Source organism: Diadema antillarum, unplaced genomic scaffold (assembly GCF_040938485.1).
Source record: "Diadema antillarum isolate AM-2024a unplaced genomic scaffold, OU_Dant_1.0 seq00001131_RagTag, whole genome shotgun sequence".
Lineage (NCBI taxonomy): Eukaryota > Metazoa > Echinodermata > Echinoidea > Diadematoida > Diadematidae > Diadema > Diadema antillarum.
The window spans coordinates 70,820-89,909 of record NW_027271944.1 but is presented as its reverse complement, the minus strand read 5'-3'; the positions used below and the strand labels follow the sequence as shown (position 1 = coordinate 89,909).

At 38.1% G+C, this 19,090-nt stretch overlaps 2 protein-coding genes across 2 annotated transcripts in view; one reads left to right on the top strand and one right to left on the bottom strand.

Annotated features, from left to right (window-relative positions):
• Positions 1 to 12,314, top strand: part of LOC139744040 (A disintegrin and metalloproteinase with thrombospondin motifs 3-like) — a 52,164-nt gene extending 39,850 nt beyond the window's left edge. Inside the window, exons 13-24 of the mRNA XM_071654501.1 lie at positions 2,862 to 2,925; positions 3,326 to 3,425; positions 3,979 to 4,112; positions 4,640 to 4,766; positions 5,064 to 5,144; positions 6,917 to 7,080; positions 7,787 to 8,018; positions 9,045 to 9,192; positions 9,708 to 9,795; positions 10,119 to 10,241; positions 10,954 to 11,092; positions 12,190 to 12,314. Of these exons, the coding sequence (XP_071510602.1) occupies positions 2,862 to 2,925; positions 3,326 to 3,425; positions 3,979 to 4,112; positions 4,640 to 4,766; positions 5,064 to 5,144; positions 6,917 to 7,080; positions 7,787 to 8,018; positions 9,045 to 9,192; positions 9,708 to 9,795; positions 10,119 to 10,241; positions 10,954 to 11,092; positions 12,190 to 12,314 (1,525 nt within the window). The remainder of the gene's footprint in view (positions 1 to 2,861; positions 2,926 to 3,325; positions 3,426 to 3,978; positions 4,113 to 4,639; positions 4,767 to 5,063; positions 5,145 to 6,916; positions 7,081 to 7,786; positions 8,019 to 9,044; positions 9,193 to 9,707; positions 9,796 to 10,118; positions 10,242 to 10,953; positions 11,093 to 12,189) is intronic.
• A 4,318-nt stretch (positions 12,315 to 16,632) lies between these two features.
• The window catches only part of LOC139744052 (protein transport protein Sec31A-like), a 30,989-nt gene continuing 28,531 nt past the window's right edge, over positions 16,633 to 19,090 (bottom strand). The window contains exon 22 of the mRNA XM_071654509.1: positions 16,633 to 18,610. Within this exon, the coding sequence (XP_071510610.1) occupies positions 18,431 to 18,610 (180 nt within the window). The 3' untranslated portion in view covers positions 16,633 to 18,430. The remainder of the gene's footprint in view (positions 18,611 to 19,090) is intronic.

Here is a 19,090-nt window from a genome sequence, read left to right as displayed (position 1 = left end):
TAAAATTTATTGAAGCAAAATGAGGCACAAGTTAGCATCGATACGCGTGTGACTACCGTTTATAATAAAACCCCAAGAAATATGTTTTATTTCCCGGCTCAACAATGCTGATTTATCTGGTGAGCCTGTCATAGGATGAGTTTTCTCCATCGGACCCAATCTAGCTTGAAGGATACACTGAATTCGTATCACGTCCATTAAATAAAACAATATATTTTCTAATGCCACAACTCAAAATGAAATTATATTTGTTGTTCAATCATTGAAACCGAAGACTTCAAATAGATAAGATGGATTAATTATGAAGATTCAACAGCATTTTTTTCTACAATTGCATCTCCTTTCAATATCTAATAACGCCTTTACTGTTTTGGATTTGCTCGAACTTGCAAATGATTTCGAAATTGATACCAGTCTGACTGGCAACAAATTGTGTGTGTGCAAGGTCATATGATTTTTCCATATCAAATATCCAATGTGGAACCCCCAGGGTCCATACTACTCCTTTACTATTTTTGATATAAATGATATGATAAATTCATCGTCGATTCTTCATGTTTGCGGATGATATCACTGCTTCTCATAAGAACCATCTAAGTATTACTTTAGTTTTCGGATAATAAATGCAGAACTGGGAAAAATCATCTATGAATATCGGTAAAACAAGTTTGGTGCATTTTCAAACAACACGCTGCAATGCTAATCCACAGATTGATTCTGGTATAAAGAATGATGGTTTATTATTAGACAAAAGGGATCATATACACAAGTTTTTAGGAGTAACTATACTGATAATCAATTCAAGCTGGAATCATACAATGTATACATTTATAACTAATACACGTATACATCTTCCCAGTTAGGCAAGGAATAGGAATATTGTATAGGGCCTATAGGGTAAAACACTTTTTGTCAAAAACAAACAAACAAACACGGAGTGCTTTAAAAATTCTTCTGTGTAATATCTGCGTATCATACTCGAATCTAACATGAGAAAATTGAGGGCTTTTCCCAATATGAACAGTATTTTCATTTATACAAAACGAGGCTGCAACATTTTTCACTACTGATCCTTTGTTTCACGAATTAAACGTTTTCATATTAGATATCAATGTTTCTCAAACAACAACATCCATGTTCAAATACACAAAAACTCAAGAAGAATAGTCATTCATATCAAATGTGTACCCACAATCACATTTATTTGAATAACCCGAAAGTCCTATCGGTTCACAAATCCTCAAGACATTCTGGACCGGATGTATGGAATGCCCCCTAAGAAATCTAAAAGTAGAATTAAAAAAAGAAAAATCTTTACAAAATTCTCTTTTATTGTTTATTCTTCATAAAGCTTCTTAAAAAATTAAAGGAAGCGATTATACGTTAATTGTTTTTTTTTTATATGAATAATCAAACCCATAAAACCAATATTGTAATATAGTGCAGTATTGACAACTAAAACAGAAACGCATAAAATTCGTGAATTTTAAGTAATTCAATATTGATTATTTAATATTTAAGTGGGTAATACAACCAGGCCATTCGCGAATCCTCCCACGACCCTCAGATGACTTGCACCTTCTTCCTTGTTTTGCGTGTGAATACTACAGTATACTAGACTCAGCCTTTTAGTCGATTGTGTTGTCATGAGGAAAGGGCTTTCATCTCACCAATTTGTGATAGAATCCGTAGACGGTGATTTATTTCCAAAAGAATATCTTTATTGAAATAACGTTATTATAACAGGCTATGCCATTTTTTCTTGCACATGGAGTTAAACATGTGAAACAAAATCAGCGAAATCATAGTAGAGGTACTCACCAAACGAACAAGGGAGAATTAATTCTATAGGCATGTAGGGATCATGCATTTGTAAACTACACTCCGTGTCAGGCACAAGTAACATGCGTGTGCGGGTATATTGTTTCGTATGCTTACCAAGTATGCTGTACCTCCGTGGTTAGTTTGGTTGGATTCTGTCTGGTTCCGAAGTAGTGCCTACATTTAGGCATGAGATCACAACGACCGTGTAGTCTGTTCAGCCTGTAGGAAGATGCGAGCATAAAGAGGTTGAATAAGGTCTTACTTTAAAGATCCGAACAGACTACCGAGAGATGACGTAGAACTCACAAAATGGCTATTCGAGCAGCTATCGACGAGATGTCTGTATTGTGACCTTTTCACCGTGACCCATCATAGAGTTATGGAAGCGGGTTTTCCCCACATTTCGAATACTATACTGTGCGCCTATCTGAAAATCACAGCGCACAATGTAATATCGCCTCTTATGTCAAGGCTCCCCCCCCCCCCCCTTCAATTTGGGGAACCTTACAGGAACGATCTGCACGAGAGTTGTTAATCAAAAAGACTTCATGAATAAGAATCTGAGCAAAATAAGACATCATTTTTTTATTATTTTTGTTTGACTATTAGCATGTCATGTAGAGTCGCGAAGTTGCACTCTGTTCAAAAAAATAATAGTATAGGATTTTGCCTGTCGCTCGAGAAGTGCTACAATACTAAAACCTGATTCACACATGACCTGTTTTATTCTTTCAATTTCCGTGAAGATTTTTGTATGGGAAGAACTGCTTAAAATTTCATATCCATTTTATTTCATAACCATGACTCAGAAAGAGAAAAATGACTCTTCTGGGAAAGAAAACAATCGGGTCTTCATGGAGTAAACGGAAAGATATTGTCATAAAAACAAAAACAAAAACAAAAACGTTTAGTTCTAATACCTCTCGAGTTTTCGATCATCACAACTAGTGCCAGTAACATGAATATTGTTTGAAAGATGGGTAAGTGTTTTATATTTTGATAAATCAGATTTCGAATGGCTGTGTTTGTTCCCACAGGCCCCAAAATGGCGGGAGAGACTGCGTTGGTGACGCGGAAGAGATTCGGCTTTGTAATACCGAGGTAAGATACACAAATCGCTTTTAAGAACATCCCATGGAATATTTTCTAACGTCTGTCATGGGTTGGATAGATTTGACATGAATCAGAATGTCAGTAAACTTTGGCATTTTTGTACTAGAAAGCAAAAATAAATATCTTCTGTTTTCATGTATATCGTAACAAATTGCTGAAAATTTGTGAAGAATGACTCACTGCACGTCTGTTTAGATTACAATTCTAATAGTAAATTCTTTTTTTATTCTATTCACAAAAGAAACATACTTGAAAGTCAATCTTGATAGTGATTTTGTTACCAGAATACTGATGAATACCTGCAGTGTTTGGACTCACTGTTTTTTTTTATCGCAATAATATACTTTTAATGATTCCCTGTTCCGTATTCTTTTTCTCCCACTCACAGGTATGTCCCGATGGTCCAACAGACAAGCATTTAGCACAGTGTATTCGTCATTCGAAGAGAACATCTGGCGAGACTTTACTGGCCTATCCAAACACTGACCGTGAGTATTCAAACTCTATCAACTGTCACGCGGGCCCTCGTGTAGGGACTATGGAATAAGAAAAAAAATCTTTTTTTTTGGATACTTTTGGTCTGATTTGTTTCATGTAATTGTATGTTGTATATTTTATGTTTCATGTACGTGTGTATATGTTTTGAAATAAGTTTATGTCATTTTTACGTTATGATACACGGACATGAGGAAGAACAGCCGTCTGGCTGAATCATATGCCGTGCTAAAATAAATAAATGAAATGAAATTAAATGAAAATGAAATAAGAGCGTTTTTTCTTTCATATTTATGCGTGAAGTCATTGTCAAATTCCACGGGAAATTCTCAACTTGCAAAACAAACTCAAGCCACTGTCACACAGGTGAAACTCCCTGAAGTTTAAGCTCTCAAAGTTGATTAAGTTCTGCCGGCGCGGTGTGCTTAAAAGAGAGAGAATTATTGATGCGGAAAAAAAAATACTTTCAGAGTCGCGCTCAATTCCTGATTCCTTATCTGTCCAACGATTTCCTTTTCTTATACTCATACGATATCATTGTAACAGCTCGCGCCACGTGTAAATTATCCTGCATTTCGGAGAGCTCGGGAGAAGTCTACGTGTCCGACAGTTATGTCATCGACGGAACGCCTGTCTCTCACGACTACCCAGAGTACATTTGCGTCAACGGTGAAGTGGTGGTGAGAGTTTTTGATTTTCAGTTGTTTAAATATCAATGGGAACCAATGATATATATTTCATAGTCGAAGGGGGGGGGGTGGTTCAAAATAAACGTATTGTGATGAAATAAACTAAAAGCTCGGGACAGCGACACGTCATGAAATTATTTGTTGTATCGTAAATTCTTCCATTTGTCACCCTCGCCGAGTACTGTTTAGTGACTATGAATTTGACCTAATGTAAATATGTGAAGATCCTAGTGCGTCACTTCTTTTCTGCCACTCAATTTTGACATTATTCTGATAACGTAGACCAGGCAACAGACATTACTTTTGATATGGTCGTTTCTATTAGTCATATTTTCGACAGACACAATGTTGTTGCTGGTGTAAGATCAAAATATTAATATTCACGTTAATGAATTTAACGGGAATTTTATGCTTCTGTTTATTGTTTATTGCTGGGTTAAGGATAGCTTTCTACCTAGAGATTTTGTTGTTGTTGTTTTCTTTGTTTCTCACACTTCCTGTCCTATTCTTACCTCCAGAATATCGGATGCGATGTGCAGCTTGGTTCCACCAAGATGTGGGACAACTGTGGCGTGTGCGACGGGCGCAACGCCACGTGTTACGACGTCGTCAACAACATCGCCGATAAAAAGCCGAAACAGAAAAGTTAGTGCGTGAGGAAAATGGAATTATAGATCAATCATACTCTCTTCCTATATGAACATATTTTCATTCACCTAAAGCCGATTTTTCAAGTTCTGCCTTCTTGGTTTCTCGTTATTTTGAGAGTACAACAAACTCCCAACTACTATACACATAACGTTTTGCTGGTAGCGTCTGTCGTACTGTTTCCTTTCCTACTGCAACCCCGATTTTTTCATGCCTGTGATACGTGTTTCAATCTGTAATCATCTGTTTGTATTTGTCACTCTCATAAATTTTCAACCATCCATCATTCTGCAGAATACAAGAAACTGATGACCCTGTCTCCGGGGATGTGGAACCTGCAGGTCACCAAGCTTGTGCCTTCATCGCACTTTCTTGGTAAGAAACGAACAAACAAACAGAAAACAAACTACAAAACCACAAGCAATACAAAACAATCAAACCATGTTGAAAAAAGAAAAAAAGATCCCAGAGAATTTTCATCAGCGTCTATCAGCCTACTTTCAGAGTGTGAACTCTCCTATCATAATCTGCAAAGTAAAGTATCCGCATATGAATATACATGTAGTTAGATTATGATAGGCACATAATTCATTTCTACATGGACTCGTATACTATGAGTATATCATAGACTTTGAAAAAGAAGATATGTTTGCCAATAATTATATGTTTGCGGGGCAAAGGAAGGAAAGGGGGTACCTGCACAGTTTGTAGCAAGCACGACCATAAATCTATACGATTCATTACCAAATGGGGGCATGTGAACCAGATCAAATTACAAATGGCAACTAAGTATATGCACGGCTACAGACAGACATGCACAAACAGACAAACAAAAAGACACATACATTGACACACACAAACATGTACTACAGGCAAATTACAACATATCTCTCATTAAAAAAAATGAAAAGAGCGAACAGCGAGGTGCGCTTATATTATGTGTGTGTTTGAATGAATGAGAGATTATGACACTCGAGTAATTTTTTTTTTACAATACAGAGACATATACAACTCTTCAGAAACCAGCATGTGATGATGTTTTGGTTCCCTTTTGGTTCTTCCTTTTTGATCACGGCAAATCTTTTGTATGACTACAATTACAGTGAATTTTGTTTATCAGTTTTGTATGATTGTATTTTGTGTTTGTTTAAAAGAATATGTTGTATCCTATATGAATTCGACGATATCATGGGATATTGAAGGAGAATAGAGGTCAATACTTTTTTATGTATACTGTGCTGTTTTCGTGTGTAACTGATAGATAAAATAGTGATATACACGGGTTAAGACATCATTTTGTACACATGCAATACTGGTATCCTTGGTTTTTTTATTATTTCACACTTTCGGGTCCTTGTCACTGATTTTGATAATGGCTTGTGTATCTTTTGAAATATTTAAAGTTATAAGATATTCATGATAATGTATATAATATACAAAATATTTGTTATTGTTATATATATGTAAGTATTAGAAGAATTACCATATTGGATGATATCGAATGATTTTAATTTGATATGAACATTGAGTTATTTATAGAGAGAGAGAGGGAGGGAGTGAGAGGGAGATGAGAGGAGAGGGAGAGAGGGAGAAAAAGAGGGAAACATAGACACTGTGAAACATACCTAGGAAAGAGGGATAGGGAGGGAGTGAGGGAGAAAGACAGAAAGAGAGAGAGAGAGAGAGAGAGAGAGAAATGGGAAGTAAGATAACAAAAAAGATTGTTATTTTTTGCAATCTGAAATGTATATTATGATATTGTGCAATATTAATCTCGCGATTTTTTTTTCAACTGTAATATTCTATATTTTATAGAATAAGTCGTACACTTCATTTGAGTTTGTTATGGATATTTATGTGTATAGTTCATCTCTTTGTACATGTATTCCTCTTTTGAGCTTTTTTATGTATTATTTTATATCATTTGCTGTAAACCATCACAATTCGGCCTTTGGCTGCGACGATGTTGATATCAATAAACCATTTCAATTCGAAATTCGATTTTCTTTGTAATGTTTTCACACTTTTTTTGTCGGTTCTACGAGAGAAACCATTTTTTGACAATACAAACACGACAAAGACATCTAGAACTTTTCAAAAAACAGCATGTGATAATATTTTTGATTACTCATCCTTCTCCCACCCAGCTCTCAAGATTGAGGAGACGGGCAAGTACATTTTAAACAGGGGCAAGCAACAGTCTCACTCGCACGCATTCATCGAGTCCGGGGTCCGCTTTGTCTACAACACTGACGGCGAATATGAGATGCTTACGGCTAAGGGACCCATTCCTTTCACCCTCTTGTTAATGGTAAGTATAGTAGGTATAGTGGTAATTGCACGAATTGAAGCGGAGAGATCCATCGATAGCTAGCTAGCTAGCTAGCTAGCTGGATAGATAGATAGATAGATAGATAGATTGATAGATAGATAGATAGAATGATTGATTGATTGATTGATTAATTGATAGATAAATAGATGAATAGATAGATAGATAGATAGATAAATGGATGGATAGATAGATAGATGTATAAATAGATAGATAGATAGATTGATAAATGGATAGATAGATATATAGAGAGATAGATATATATATAGATAGATAGATAGATAGAGATACATAGGTAGAGTGTTTTGAACATATAGAATAGAGGGAAATCATCTCAGTGATTGTTATTGTTTCGCAATGTTTGTGTTTTTAAGGAAAGGAACTCAGCTGTACTAAGACTCCGTCACACTTTCAACTGAAGTAATATTAAAGATAAATTATATTAAAAAAGGTAGCTATGCTTCATTGATATCTATATTAGATATCAAAAAAAAAATAGATAGCTGAATGTATGAATGGCAAGACTACTGAAGAGTTGTGTTAAGCTTCTGAGTGCCACATTAGTTTCTTCTCCATAGGTTTGTGTGTGAAATTTGTGCACATTTGTCTCATTGGGACAGGAAGAGTTGATACAGTGAACACATTACTCATCAGCGTCGACTGTCCCCATCTTTCATTTCCCCCGTAGGCATTCGCCGCTAGAGACACCCGTCCAATGAATTACAGCGTCGAATACTACGAAGATTTCGGGCCCGTTATTGCGGAGGAGGCGGGGATTCAAACCGATACGCTGATAGCTGGACAGTCGGAAGAAGAGCAGACCGAAGTGACACAGGCGCCCGCAGCGACGCAGGCACCAGACCCGGAGTACTCGTGGGATGATATGGGTTGGACCGACTGTAACAGGGAATGTGGTGGCGGTAAGTGAGCGCGATGTTTCACAGACTTGAGAAACTACGACCTCTACAAACGTTTGACATAGCCTTGAGGTAAAAAGAAGAATCTCTGTCGCTTCAGATGTATCCCTTAAACCTTCGTCCTATCGTTAACCTTCTATGAAGTTTAGTAAGAATTCCTTTGCAGTCTCGTACATGTAATAACCTCTCTAGCAACCAAAAGAAGTATAGTTGTACCAAAAAGAAGTATACTTCTGCTCATGCAGGCAGAGTTTCGAAGCCATAACCTGTCAAGCAAGCAAACCACTAAACCACCGGAATGGGGACAGTGGATGCAACATTCGACATGAAGTAGGAATGGAAATGACCACACTATCTAATACAATTCGTAGAGGAAAGAAAGGTTCAAATAATTTCAGAGCTGATCAGATTATAGCAAGAGAACAATCTGGAATTGTTAATCATTTCAAAGGTTACCTTATGTTTCCGAGTAAAGGCGGCAAGCACATAGAACGGGTTGTTAATTAGCTCATGTTCTTTAGCTTCATGTGACGTTAATTAGAAAATAATAAGTAAAGGCTTATTGTCCCTGTGGTCTTTCCGATGACGTGAAGGGACGTTTGAGTCTGCGCTCTTGATTATTAGGGAGCTTTAGGTCTGCCACGCGGTTCTGGGCCATTTTGGCGTCCGCTCAAATTCACGACGCTGAGAGCTGCTTGATGCCATTTTGAGGAACCACATAGCATGGGGGCACTATTTTACTTTGTATAGGCTGCGTCGTTGCGAAATCTAAAGCTACTTTGCAACACAACCCAGGGAGAGAGGAGAACGGTTTAGGCAACTGTCGTCTTAAATAACGTCCTCATCGCAAATCTAAAGTTCGCTAATTACTGGAGGCTGATGGGGGTAATTAGGTTCCTGATGTTGTAAGAGGCATTACAGAGGATGTTTAAATCAAGAATAGACTGTAATTAGATTCCTCCCATTGTTTGTGCAATCATTGATTGTGATATGTCTGGACACGTTATCACTGTTTCTCTATCGATACAGGATACGCATTCCATCGCTTTCAGTGCACGCGCATCGAAGACAACCGCCGAGTGAACAACAAACGATGCGGGAAAAAGAACTACAACCCGAAAGGTGTGCGAAGAGCATGTAACGAGCATCCGTGCCCTACCCAACCTCTGATCATCACGTGAGTACGGGTCTGCTGAGATACCGAAAACTTTGAACTTGTACTATTTGTAACAGAGTATAAGTCTTGATTCTGAAGACGACAAGCTAACGGAGCAGCATAAGACATTTCTTTTACAAACTCGCGTACGGCAGTTGCGATGATTAGAGTTTTTTTTTTTTTTTTTTTTTTTTTTTGGGGGGGGGGGTTTGTCTAAGGAATATGAGAAGAGAAAACTTTTTGTTTTCGTGAGTGGTAGGATATGTTGCTGCTTTCAGAGAAATTGTTATTTTGATAAGATATATGTCTACGAGTACTGAACGCTTCTTCACAATCTTCTAAAGATAGCTCAGGAAGGTGAAAGGTGTTGTCTGTATATTTGTTTTGCTGTATAATGCTGTATTCATATCTAGGGCCTTTACATTAAAACATGCATGCACCCCTACATTCGTATATACATAATCAAATTGAATATACATACATTAAGATAATACGAAACCAGTTTTGTTTTCTAATGCTTCTGGTGCCCTGTGTAGGTACGAGTGGCAAGCTACTGACTGGAGTGAGTGCAGCGCCACCTGCGGGGGTAGTGCTTCCAGGAGACGACTTGTCGCCTGCTTCCAGGTATTAAATTCACTCTCTACACCTCCCGTCCATTAGTCTAATTACAAATTTTGTTGGCCCATTGTTTATTTGATTTTTTTCGGGGGGGGGGGTTATTGATGACACTTTTCTAGTCAACTCTGCCAATTCTGTGGGTTTTAGATTCTCTGTTTTAAAAAAAAATGCTCCTGTTCGTTAAAGAACAACAACAAAAACTAACTCCCAGAAACATGATGTTCACTTATATCAACTATGACAGGCATTATCTTCAATCTGAACTGTATAATCTTCCATCACAGTTGATCTCAAGACTTGTCACCCATGTTCTTCTATTCAATCCCCAGTTCATCGGTGAAGAGAAAGAATTCGCAGACCCTGCGAGCTGCACAGCACCCCGCCCACCCGAGACCGAACAGTGTGGGTTACCGAAATGTCCGTCCACGTGGGAAACAGGGGCGTGGTCACCGGTATGTGCCCACAATCGATTTCTTGATAGTTTATTTGTTACTTCTGCGTGAGTGTATAATATTATGTATGTTTGTATGTTTTTGGATGCTAAGCAGAAAGACTTACCTTGTATAGCGACCACCTTGATTATGCAGAACCGATTTTATACGTTTCAGAGCATTAATGTATGTAATGACTCTGTTAAAAAAAACACCTATCCCCTAGGACCACTCTTCCTACCATCATTCCTCTAGTCATCTTGTTTGATTTTGATTGGTTCTCAAACCTATAGAATCAATTCCAGCATCACATGTCTTCGTAGAAAAAGAATGCAACAAATTGATTTGAATTATGACCTGATGGGAAGATGATTATGAGAAAAATGCTTCAAGATCTTTATCCATATTATGTTTCAGTGTCTAAGTGAAACGAAAGACTCCTTACACAGAAAAAACCCTCAAAAGGTATATTTCAAAAAATATTTAATATACCACCAGCATTTGTTTGTTTGTTTGTTTGTTTGTATGTTTTGCTTTCTTCACTGTCAATGACAGAGGATATTGTATCGCATGTTTTAAACTACAACTTAGACAACGAACAAGGGCAAACTTTTAATGATTATTTTGAATATGTTTATATTTGTGTTCGCGTTACGTGAGGACAGCAAAAATTATCTTACCACCTGTGTAACTTGCATTATTCTTTATTCATTCCCATGTATACAAACGACAGTGTTCCGTAACGTGTGGACCGGGGGTCAAACAACGGGACGTCACGTGTATCGTGCCCGAAGGCGCTCCCGAAGACGACTACGAATGTACGGGGTTGCAGCCGCCCAGTACAAAGTCGTGTCAGAAGGATGCATGTCCCGGTAAGTAGACATGATTGACAAACGAAATGATTAAAGGACAAGTTCACTTTCATAGACATGTGGATTGCGTGAATGCACCAATATAAGTAGAACACATTAGTGAGAGTTTGAAGAAAACCGGACAATCCGTTCAAAAATTATGAATTTTTGAAGTTTCTGCTAAGTCACTGCTAGATGAGAAGATTACTACAGCTTGTGATGTCACATGTGTAAAAAGATATAAAGAAAATGTAAAGAAAATTCAACATATTTTCACTTTTCTAATAAAAGAAGACTTGAATTCCTTCTTTCAGAAGGCAGGGGGGGAGGTAATATTACCTTTAAAATACGTCAGTGACAAGTCGAGGAAATGTGCTTTTTTTTTCAAAAAGTAAAATTTTATGAAATTCTCTTAGGCCTATATATATTTTCCTTATATCGTTCTACGCATGTGACATCATACGCTGTAGTAGTCTCCTCATCCAGCAGTGACTGTGCAGATATTTAAAAATTCATAACCTTTGAAAGAATTGTCTGATTTTCCTCAAATTTTCACGGATGTGTTCTACTGATATTGTTGCATTCACTCAATCCACATGAAGGTGGACTTGTCCTAGGCGCTCCTCACCTACCCTTTGATGTGTGACATCAGTAGGGCGGGGGTTAGTTGTGCTCTCTCTGTATGTGTGTGTGTATGTGTGTGTGTGTGTGCGTGTGTGTGTGTGTGTGTGTGTATGTGTGTATGTGTGTGTGTGTGTGTGTGTGTGTGTGTGTATGTGTGCCTGTGTATGCGGGAGGGGTGGTTGGTAGGTCTGTATTTCAGAGTGTGTATGGATGGATGGGTATAATAGTAATAGCATGAATGGTGTCATTGCTTTTTTTGTAGGCCTATGTGGTCAGATTTTTGTAATTTCCAGTTTCAAATGTCTTTTCGGTGTTTTTCTATTTTCAAAATTGCCTTTTTGGCTTGTCAGTTGTCCTCAAGACTTAACTACCCTATATACCTTCAAAACCATGAAAAAAAAAATGAGTACGCTAAATTTTAGATGTACAAAAATATGGTTTGACTAATACCAAAACAATCTAACTCCGTTTTCTCTCTCCTTGTCCTCTTGCAGTAAACGAGTGCGTACCACAAGACAGTGTACTATGCGAAGAGTCAAGCTTTGAGACATTCTGCAATTTCCCAGGGTACAGCAAGGTGTGTTGTAGGACGTGCGACGACAAACGGAAACGGCGCTGAATGTTATGGAAGTATACGAGACGTGTGATGTTCATGGACCAGTCACAAGTCTTCCTTTGACCTATACGAGGAAAATGAACAAGATCATTGCACTGTGAAATGGTCTCTAAGTGGCTTTACTGGCATTTATACAAAAACCAAGGCTGTATAAATAATGTGTTATTATACTTACCTAAAATGTGCTATTCGATCTGATAGTTCTGTGCAGTGAAAGGAATGGAGTCGCTTCAAATTTCCTGATTATGGTCAAATAATGGAAATTTGCACGAAGAGGAGACTGTGGTTGTCATAGAATTCGTACATTACGATATGACAACAATAAATAAAGGATTTGAAAGAAGGCGATGACACGGTGATTTGAATGATGGAAGTATTCGCATTCATTCTCATTGTAATCTAAACCTGGAATATTGACTGTACTCAGGGTCAGCTGTAGGTGAAATAAGACCTCTTTGATGGGAATGTACATAGCAATTCCTCTTTTTGTACAGCTCAATGTTGTTATATAAATGTAAAAGTTTAATATCAACACGATTAGATTTTGTCCATTTCTGTTCTCAGAAATCTTTTAATGATTGAACAAGTCTTTAATGGCGGAATAAATTCTTCAAACACTTAATAATGAAAGAGGCATGGCCTGTGATACTGAATATTGGATACGGAACCAAGAAATTTATTGTCCCCTTTGAAACTGAAATACACAGTAGAATTTTGTCACTGGAAAGCAAATCTAAACGCCGGTAACAGCAACCGTTCTGATCCCCTTCAAATGCTGCAACAGTTAAGAACTGTATAATTGCTGGCGTCTCAGAGACTATAATGTCGTAAATATGTTTATGAGGGGTTAGATTACATTTACAGCAAAGCTAAATGTCATGTTCCCTCAGGAATGTTTACAAGTTCACAATATTACCCCCCCCCCCCCCCCTCCCCACGGTGGGTACTGTATATGTGGAAGCACACACTGAGAGTCCCGTATCGGGAACAGGTTACTCTGTATACGACGAAATTAGCTTATCCTATACACTTGAAATTGATTACATTTTTATCAACGTTCATCGTGTTGCGGCCATACATTTTTTTATTGTAAATACCGTAGTTGGTGTTTGTATATTATCCTACAATGGACCAATCGCTCAGGTTGAATCATGTGCACACACGAGCATGATCGAGATGATCACAATTTTTATTTATTTATTTTTATTTCATTTATCTATTTATCAATTTTTTTTTTGGGGGGGGGGTGTATGTTACAAGCGAATCTCGTCATGACATAGCAAACACGGATAGGAGATTTCGTTTGCGCTACAGGGTCTGACTGATCTTTTTTCTTTTCTTTTCTTTCTTTTTTTTTACTGTAATTTCATACCGTATTTACTTCATCTATTTTAACGAGATCTTGTTATACATGTAACAAGAAAATCTCACTGTCCCAACTATCCCGTCATTACGTGGTTCACTTTTTCGTTGTATATTTTGTCTGGAAGAAAGAGGTTGACTGCACAGATTTCGACATTTTACAGTGTTTGATCTCAATCCAAGCTACGTATTACCATTTTCCTGTTCCCATTGAACATCTGTTCTTTATACAATCTGTGAAGTGTTTTTAAATATCAGGAATGTGAATGGTGGGGGATTCGCCAAATTGTTCGAGCAAAACACCAATACATGTATGCAAGGTATATCAGATACGCTGTATAAAATCCAGTGATTAGGATGATGGTATTTGAAATTGGCTTTAATCTAAAGTGTCAAGTGTTTCGATGTGATGCAAGCATTTGGTAAAACCGATAAGAACATCGATTTACAAGGAGCAGTTAATGAAATTGTTTATCCTGAGTAAGTTAAGAAACAACTGTGTAAGTGAAATGTTGTCATGAAATGCTTGTTTGATGTTAAATGCGATTAAACACCTTAGTAAAACATTTTGATAAACATGCGTTTACAAAAATATCGTTCTTCCAGTGAAAGCATCTGCGTGTCTCACATCGAATTTAACTAAAGAGAGGATACACATGCCTATACGACTCTCCCAGTTAACAAATCACTAACCCCGACATTCACAACAGCAGAAACAAACGTTACTCTACTAACTAGCAACATACTTAGTACACAACGCACACAGACATCTCTAGCACATTTCCACTTTTTCCGCAACAGTTTCGTTCCATTCGCTGTTCTTAACAGGTACTGGTAGTGATACAACTGTAAACTTCTCAGCTGGTTGGATGGTAGCACATGTGACCCATAATCTTCACGTGCCATACATTCCTAGCCAAACATGTAGTTGTTATGAAACCAATTCATTGTAATGAAAGAGTTCACCAGTACACCAGAATTATTCAAGTAGAAGGCAGCACTATTTGCTTTTATCAGTAAGACATATACATGATAATTCATCATGATCTTTTTCTCTCCCTCTCTTTTCTCTCAATTACCGTTCACCTATGACATGCAGACAGACAGACAGACACACACACACACACATTTTTTAAAATAATATTCTTTATTTGAATTTCATTCAGTATCAAATCCATATTAACAATGAAATTGATATTACCAATAAAAAAAAAACAGCTGTGTTCTTCTTTCTTGTGCTGCTGAATCATTTTTCCAACATACAGTACAATATATTTTGATTTTTTTCCAAATCATACCATGTTTTTATAAGAAAAATGACATTAAATTCTGCATAACTCTCAGAAAAAGCTATTTTGATGAGCCTTATCAAGCCAATCAAAATGTGCCTTATTACACACACACCCCCCCCCCCAAAAAAAAAATGTGCTACCAAATCACCTTTTTTAACATAACTTCCTTTTTTTTTTGCAGAGCACACGCTATATACATAAATATATCAGATTAAGCATACTTACACACACACATACCTACACATATTTACACACACACACACACACAGAGCATTGTGATACTGGCACACTTAAATGAAAAAAAAACAAGAATACACAGAAACAACTGATATACAGTATATCATACACTTTACCAAGAGTTCATGTTTATTTTCGTCACTCTATTCATATTTGGATATAAAGTCACAGTGAATCAGGTGCTCTCCATGCTCCAGTCCACAGAAGATGTACATGAGCACAGTTATAAAATATCTGCATGTATTAAAATGATGAATTTTACATAGCGTCATCTTTCCTCTGCTAGCATGAATTAAACTATTTATTTCTGCCAACCAAACTTCTCATTTAATATGTCGCTCTACACATGCGATCATTCCAAGAATTTTTTACGAGTTTCTTTCTCTCTCACTTTTTTTCTCTTTCTCTCTCCCTCTCTCCTCTCTTCACCCACATCCTCCCACACACACACACACACACACAAACACACTATTGTTACAGGAACTGTGATACAATAGGCTTCTGACACACATGTTGATAGTTGATACTATGTGTGTATAGGCTTGATTGACGCAGATAATCTGCCTTTGCTATTCACATTATTTACAACCCCTACCCCATTGCGCGTCAAGTCGTACATCATCACGTAAAATTTGTTGTCGTTGTTCAAACCTCTGCATGTTACTTCTGTAATGCTGCTCGTTGCTGGAATCAAGTTAAAATGTTTCAACAATTGAACAAGCCAACAGAAATTTCACTTCCTTCAATTGCCCTCCCTCCCCCCCCCCCCCCAACTTTGCAGATACAACAAAGAAGAAGCTATTTTGCTGTCGAATGAAAAAAAGAAATAGTGATACACAGAACTCACTTAACATCGTGTCATGTAAACCTCCAACATGAAATGGTGAGTGAACCTCTCCACATTCTGAACTCGCCAATCCTGCCTCACACGATTTATGCTGAACGCCTCCAAATAAATATAACATTTCCACGACCTACTGCACGTCCAACGAACACAAACAGAAGAAAACAGCCTGCCTCTACATTTCAACGTAAAGAAATATCACAAGGAACATCTGATATAGATAGTCTACACTAATGTACTCTTTAATTTTGAACTTTGTAAAGAAATGCCTTTGAATTTCATTATCTTGGACATATCTATGAATGTTGGCAAATAATTAGTTAGTGGCACAGTCTCTGACTGCTTTTTTACTTCTTTATCACAAAGTTTTAATGCAATATGAAGGCAAAAAAAATCATACGAAAAAAATAAAATATCAAAGATATGCCACATAGTATAAGACAATAGTTCTATGACATGCACAAGTCGACATAAGCTACACAAAACAATGTCTACTCTAAATGCTAACAGACCATAGTCATTGACACACAGTATGTGATGCATGTGTGCATATTATTTGGCAAGTATTCAAAATTCCTCGAACAATCTCACAATTATACATTTGAATTCCATATACATATCATCCTTGTCTTTTGGTTTGTTGCATATTGTTGGAATGAGGCCTCCAGGAAATTGCGGGAAATCCTTTCAAAAACCTCGTAAACCACCGACTCTTGATACGGCAAAGAATCACACCATCCCGCGTTTGGTAAAGAGGTGTTTTGACGGTAGAGCTGCACATCCCGTAAACCCCTGACCTGTTCCATTGAGACATTATGGGACACACGACTCTGGGAAACATCAACATCACCATCTCAGGAATGGCTGTTACTGCATCAGAACCAACAGCACTACCAATGTAGATGGGTATTTATCGACACTGCACATTTGAGAAGACAATGGGGGCTAAACAGGGGAGAAAAGGAACACAAAATGACCATCTCTCCTCTGCCACCACATGCAACATCAGATTCTCATAACTTCCATACTGTCAAGTTGCTTGTTACTGCAAAATTTTCCAGTAGCTTCATTTGTGACACAAGGAATTCCAAAGATGCTGTGAAGCCTGATTCTTTGGCTGCTCTAGAAAAATCTAGATGTTTTCACTCACATTACAATTTCTGCTACTGGGAATCCCGGCCAGCTTGCGATAGCGATGTTTGCTGGGGAAAACTCAATTTTGCCATGGATAATATCTCATCTGACTTGTGAAAAGCTGCTGAACTTTTGACCTTGTCCTCTCCATTCTGTGGAACCCCCAAGCCAACACTTCCTTCCACCCATGCACCCATCACCTGAACCCAGCATTACCTCTGCCAATGTTCATGTGCCGGTCCATAATAACCATCACTTCAACTTGGCATCTCCACATTCTACTAACGGTAACTAATAAACATAGCAACTCTGTGTAGCCGCAATGTGTCCTCAAACATAGCCACTGTCAGATGGCAACTCCGTTTTAGACCTTGGTAAGCCTTCTACATCAAAGCAGAACACAGCTTATGGAAAGTTTGGAATGCAAATAAAAACATCTACTGAGGCAGGCCCACAAAAAAAAAAGAGGGGAAAGGAATGGAAACAGCACAAACTACCACATTAAAAAAAAAAGATCATGCACAGAGATTCTACTCCCATCCAGACATAAATAACAATCTATCAGCAATGTGACCGACTCTTTTCATCCTCGACCTTGGAAGCAGTATCAAATCCTCTGTATCTTTGGGGAGAATCACCAGTATCTGGTAGCAAATGAAGGAAAATTAATGGCAGACGGCATATTGGCTCATCTACACTGTAGAATGAGAAATTCCTACGAGAAGACGCTATGGGTAACTACAAGAACAAAAATGTATAATCCTATCGACACACTCTTTCAGTCAAATAATACACTTTGAAATGATAAGAATTTCAAAAATCATTCTAGCATTTTCCTGAAAAGCAAAACTGTCTCTTGAAACACTTGGAATTACTCTTCCCTGAAAATGGCACAAGAGCAAATATGCCACAATGAGAGAGAGAGAGAAAAAAAAAAGGATGACACTGATGCCATTGTCTATGCTCTGCGAGCTGAAACTGACTGAATCCGTCACTCCCATGTCACACATTTGGCTTTCTGCTTCCGTCAAAGCCCATCTGAGTCGAGCTCTCCTTTGGGGATAATGGCTGCAGACTCAACAAAGTAATGTCCAACAAACTACCTCTACACAAATGTCCTTCAGATGGTTCATTCATCACAGATAGCTGGCAGTGGTGGTTCACACGGAAGGAGAACGGAACCAGGGGGAGAAAGGGGGCCGAAGGGGAGGGGAGGGGAGGGGAAGGGAAGGGGTTGTGCCTAGCCACGATCACACTCGAAGCTGCGTGGCCAGCTGCATGAGCACCTTGAGTCCCGGCATGAAGGCACTGATCTCGGAGAAGTTGCCGCTGGTGACGAGGCGGGTGTGGACGGCCAGGCCGTGCTGGTAGTTGTAGGCCGAGATGGCCTGGGCGATCTCATGCAGGCCATTGAGTATCATGGGAGACACCTAGTCCGGTGCAAACACAGACAAGACAAAATAAATGGTAGCTCAGTGACATTCTGACAGTCTATGAATAATGCCATCTACTGGCCACAAGAACATCTACCAGTTCATTAAAAGGGTGAATTTTTTTGGTGTGTCTGCACATTGTAGGAGTGTTTACATTTGTGAGACTGGTGAAAATACTATTTTTTGTATCAACAACCATGCAAATAGACACTTGGAACAGGTGTACTTTGTGTCAGCATGTCCTATACGTTTGTGTTGGCAAGCCTCAGCCATAACAATATACTCCAGAGTTTTTCAAAAGATTTTGTCCCTTGTGCTCAAGGTAAAATTAAAATCTCTGTGAGAAGCTAAACTTGGAAGAAAAACTACTGCTCCTCCTCCTGTTGCAGAAGTTTATAGTTCAATTGTGGGTTTATGACATCACCTCCGGACATCTGAATGTCGGACAGATCAATAGTGTCCACAGATATGCTCCTC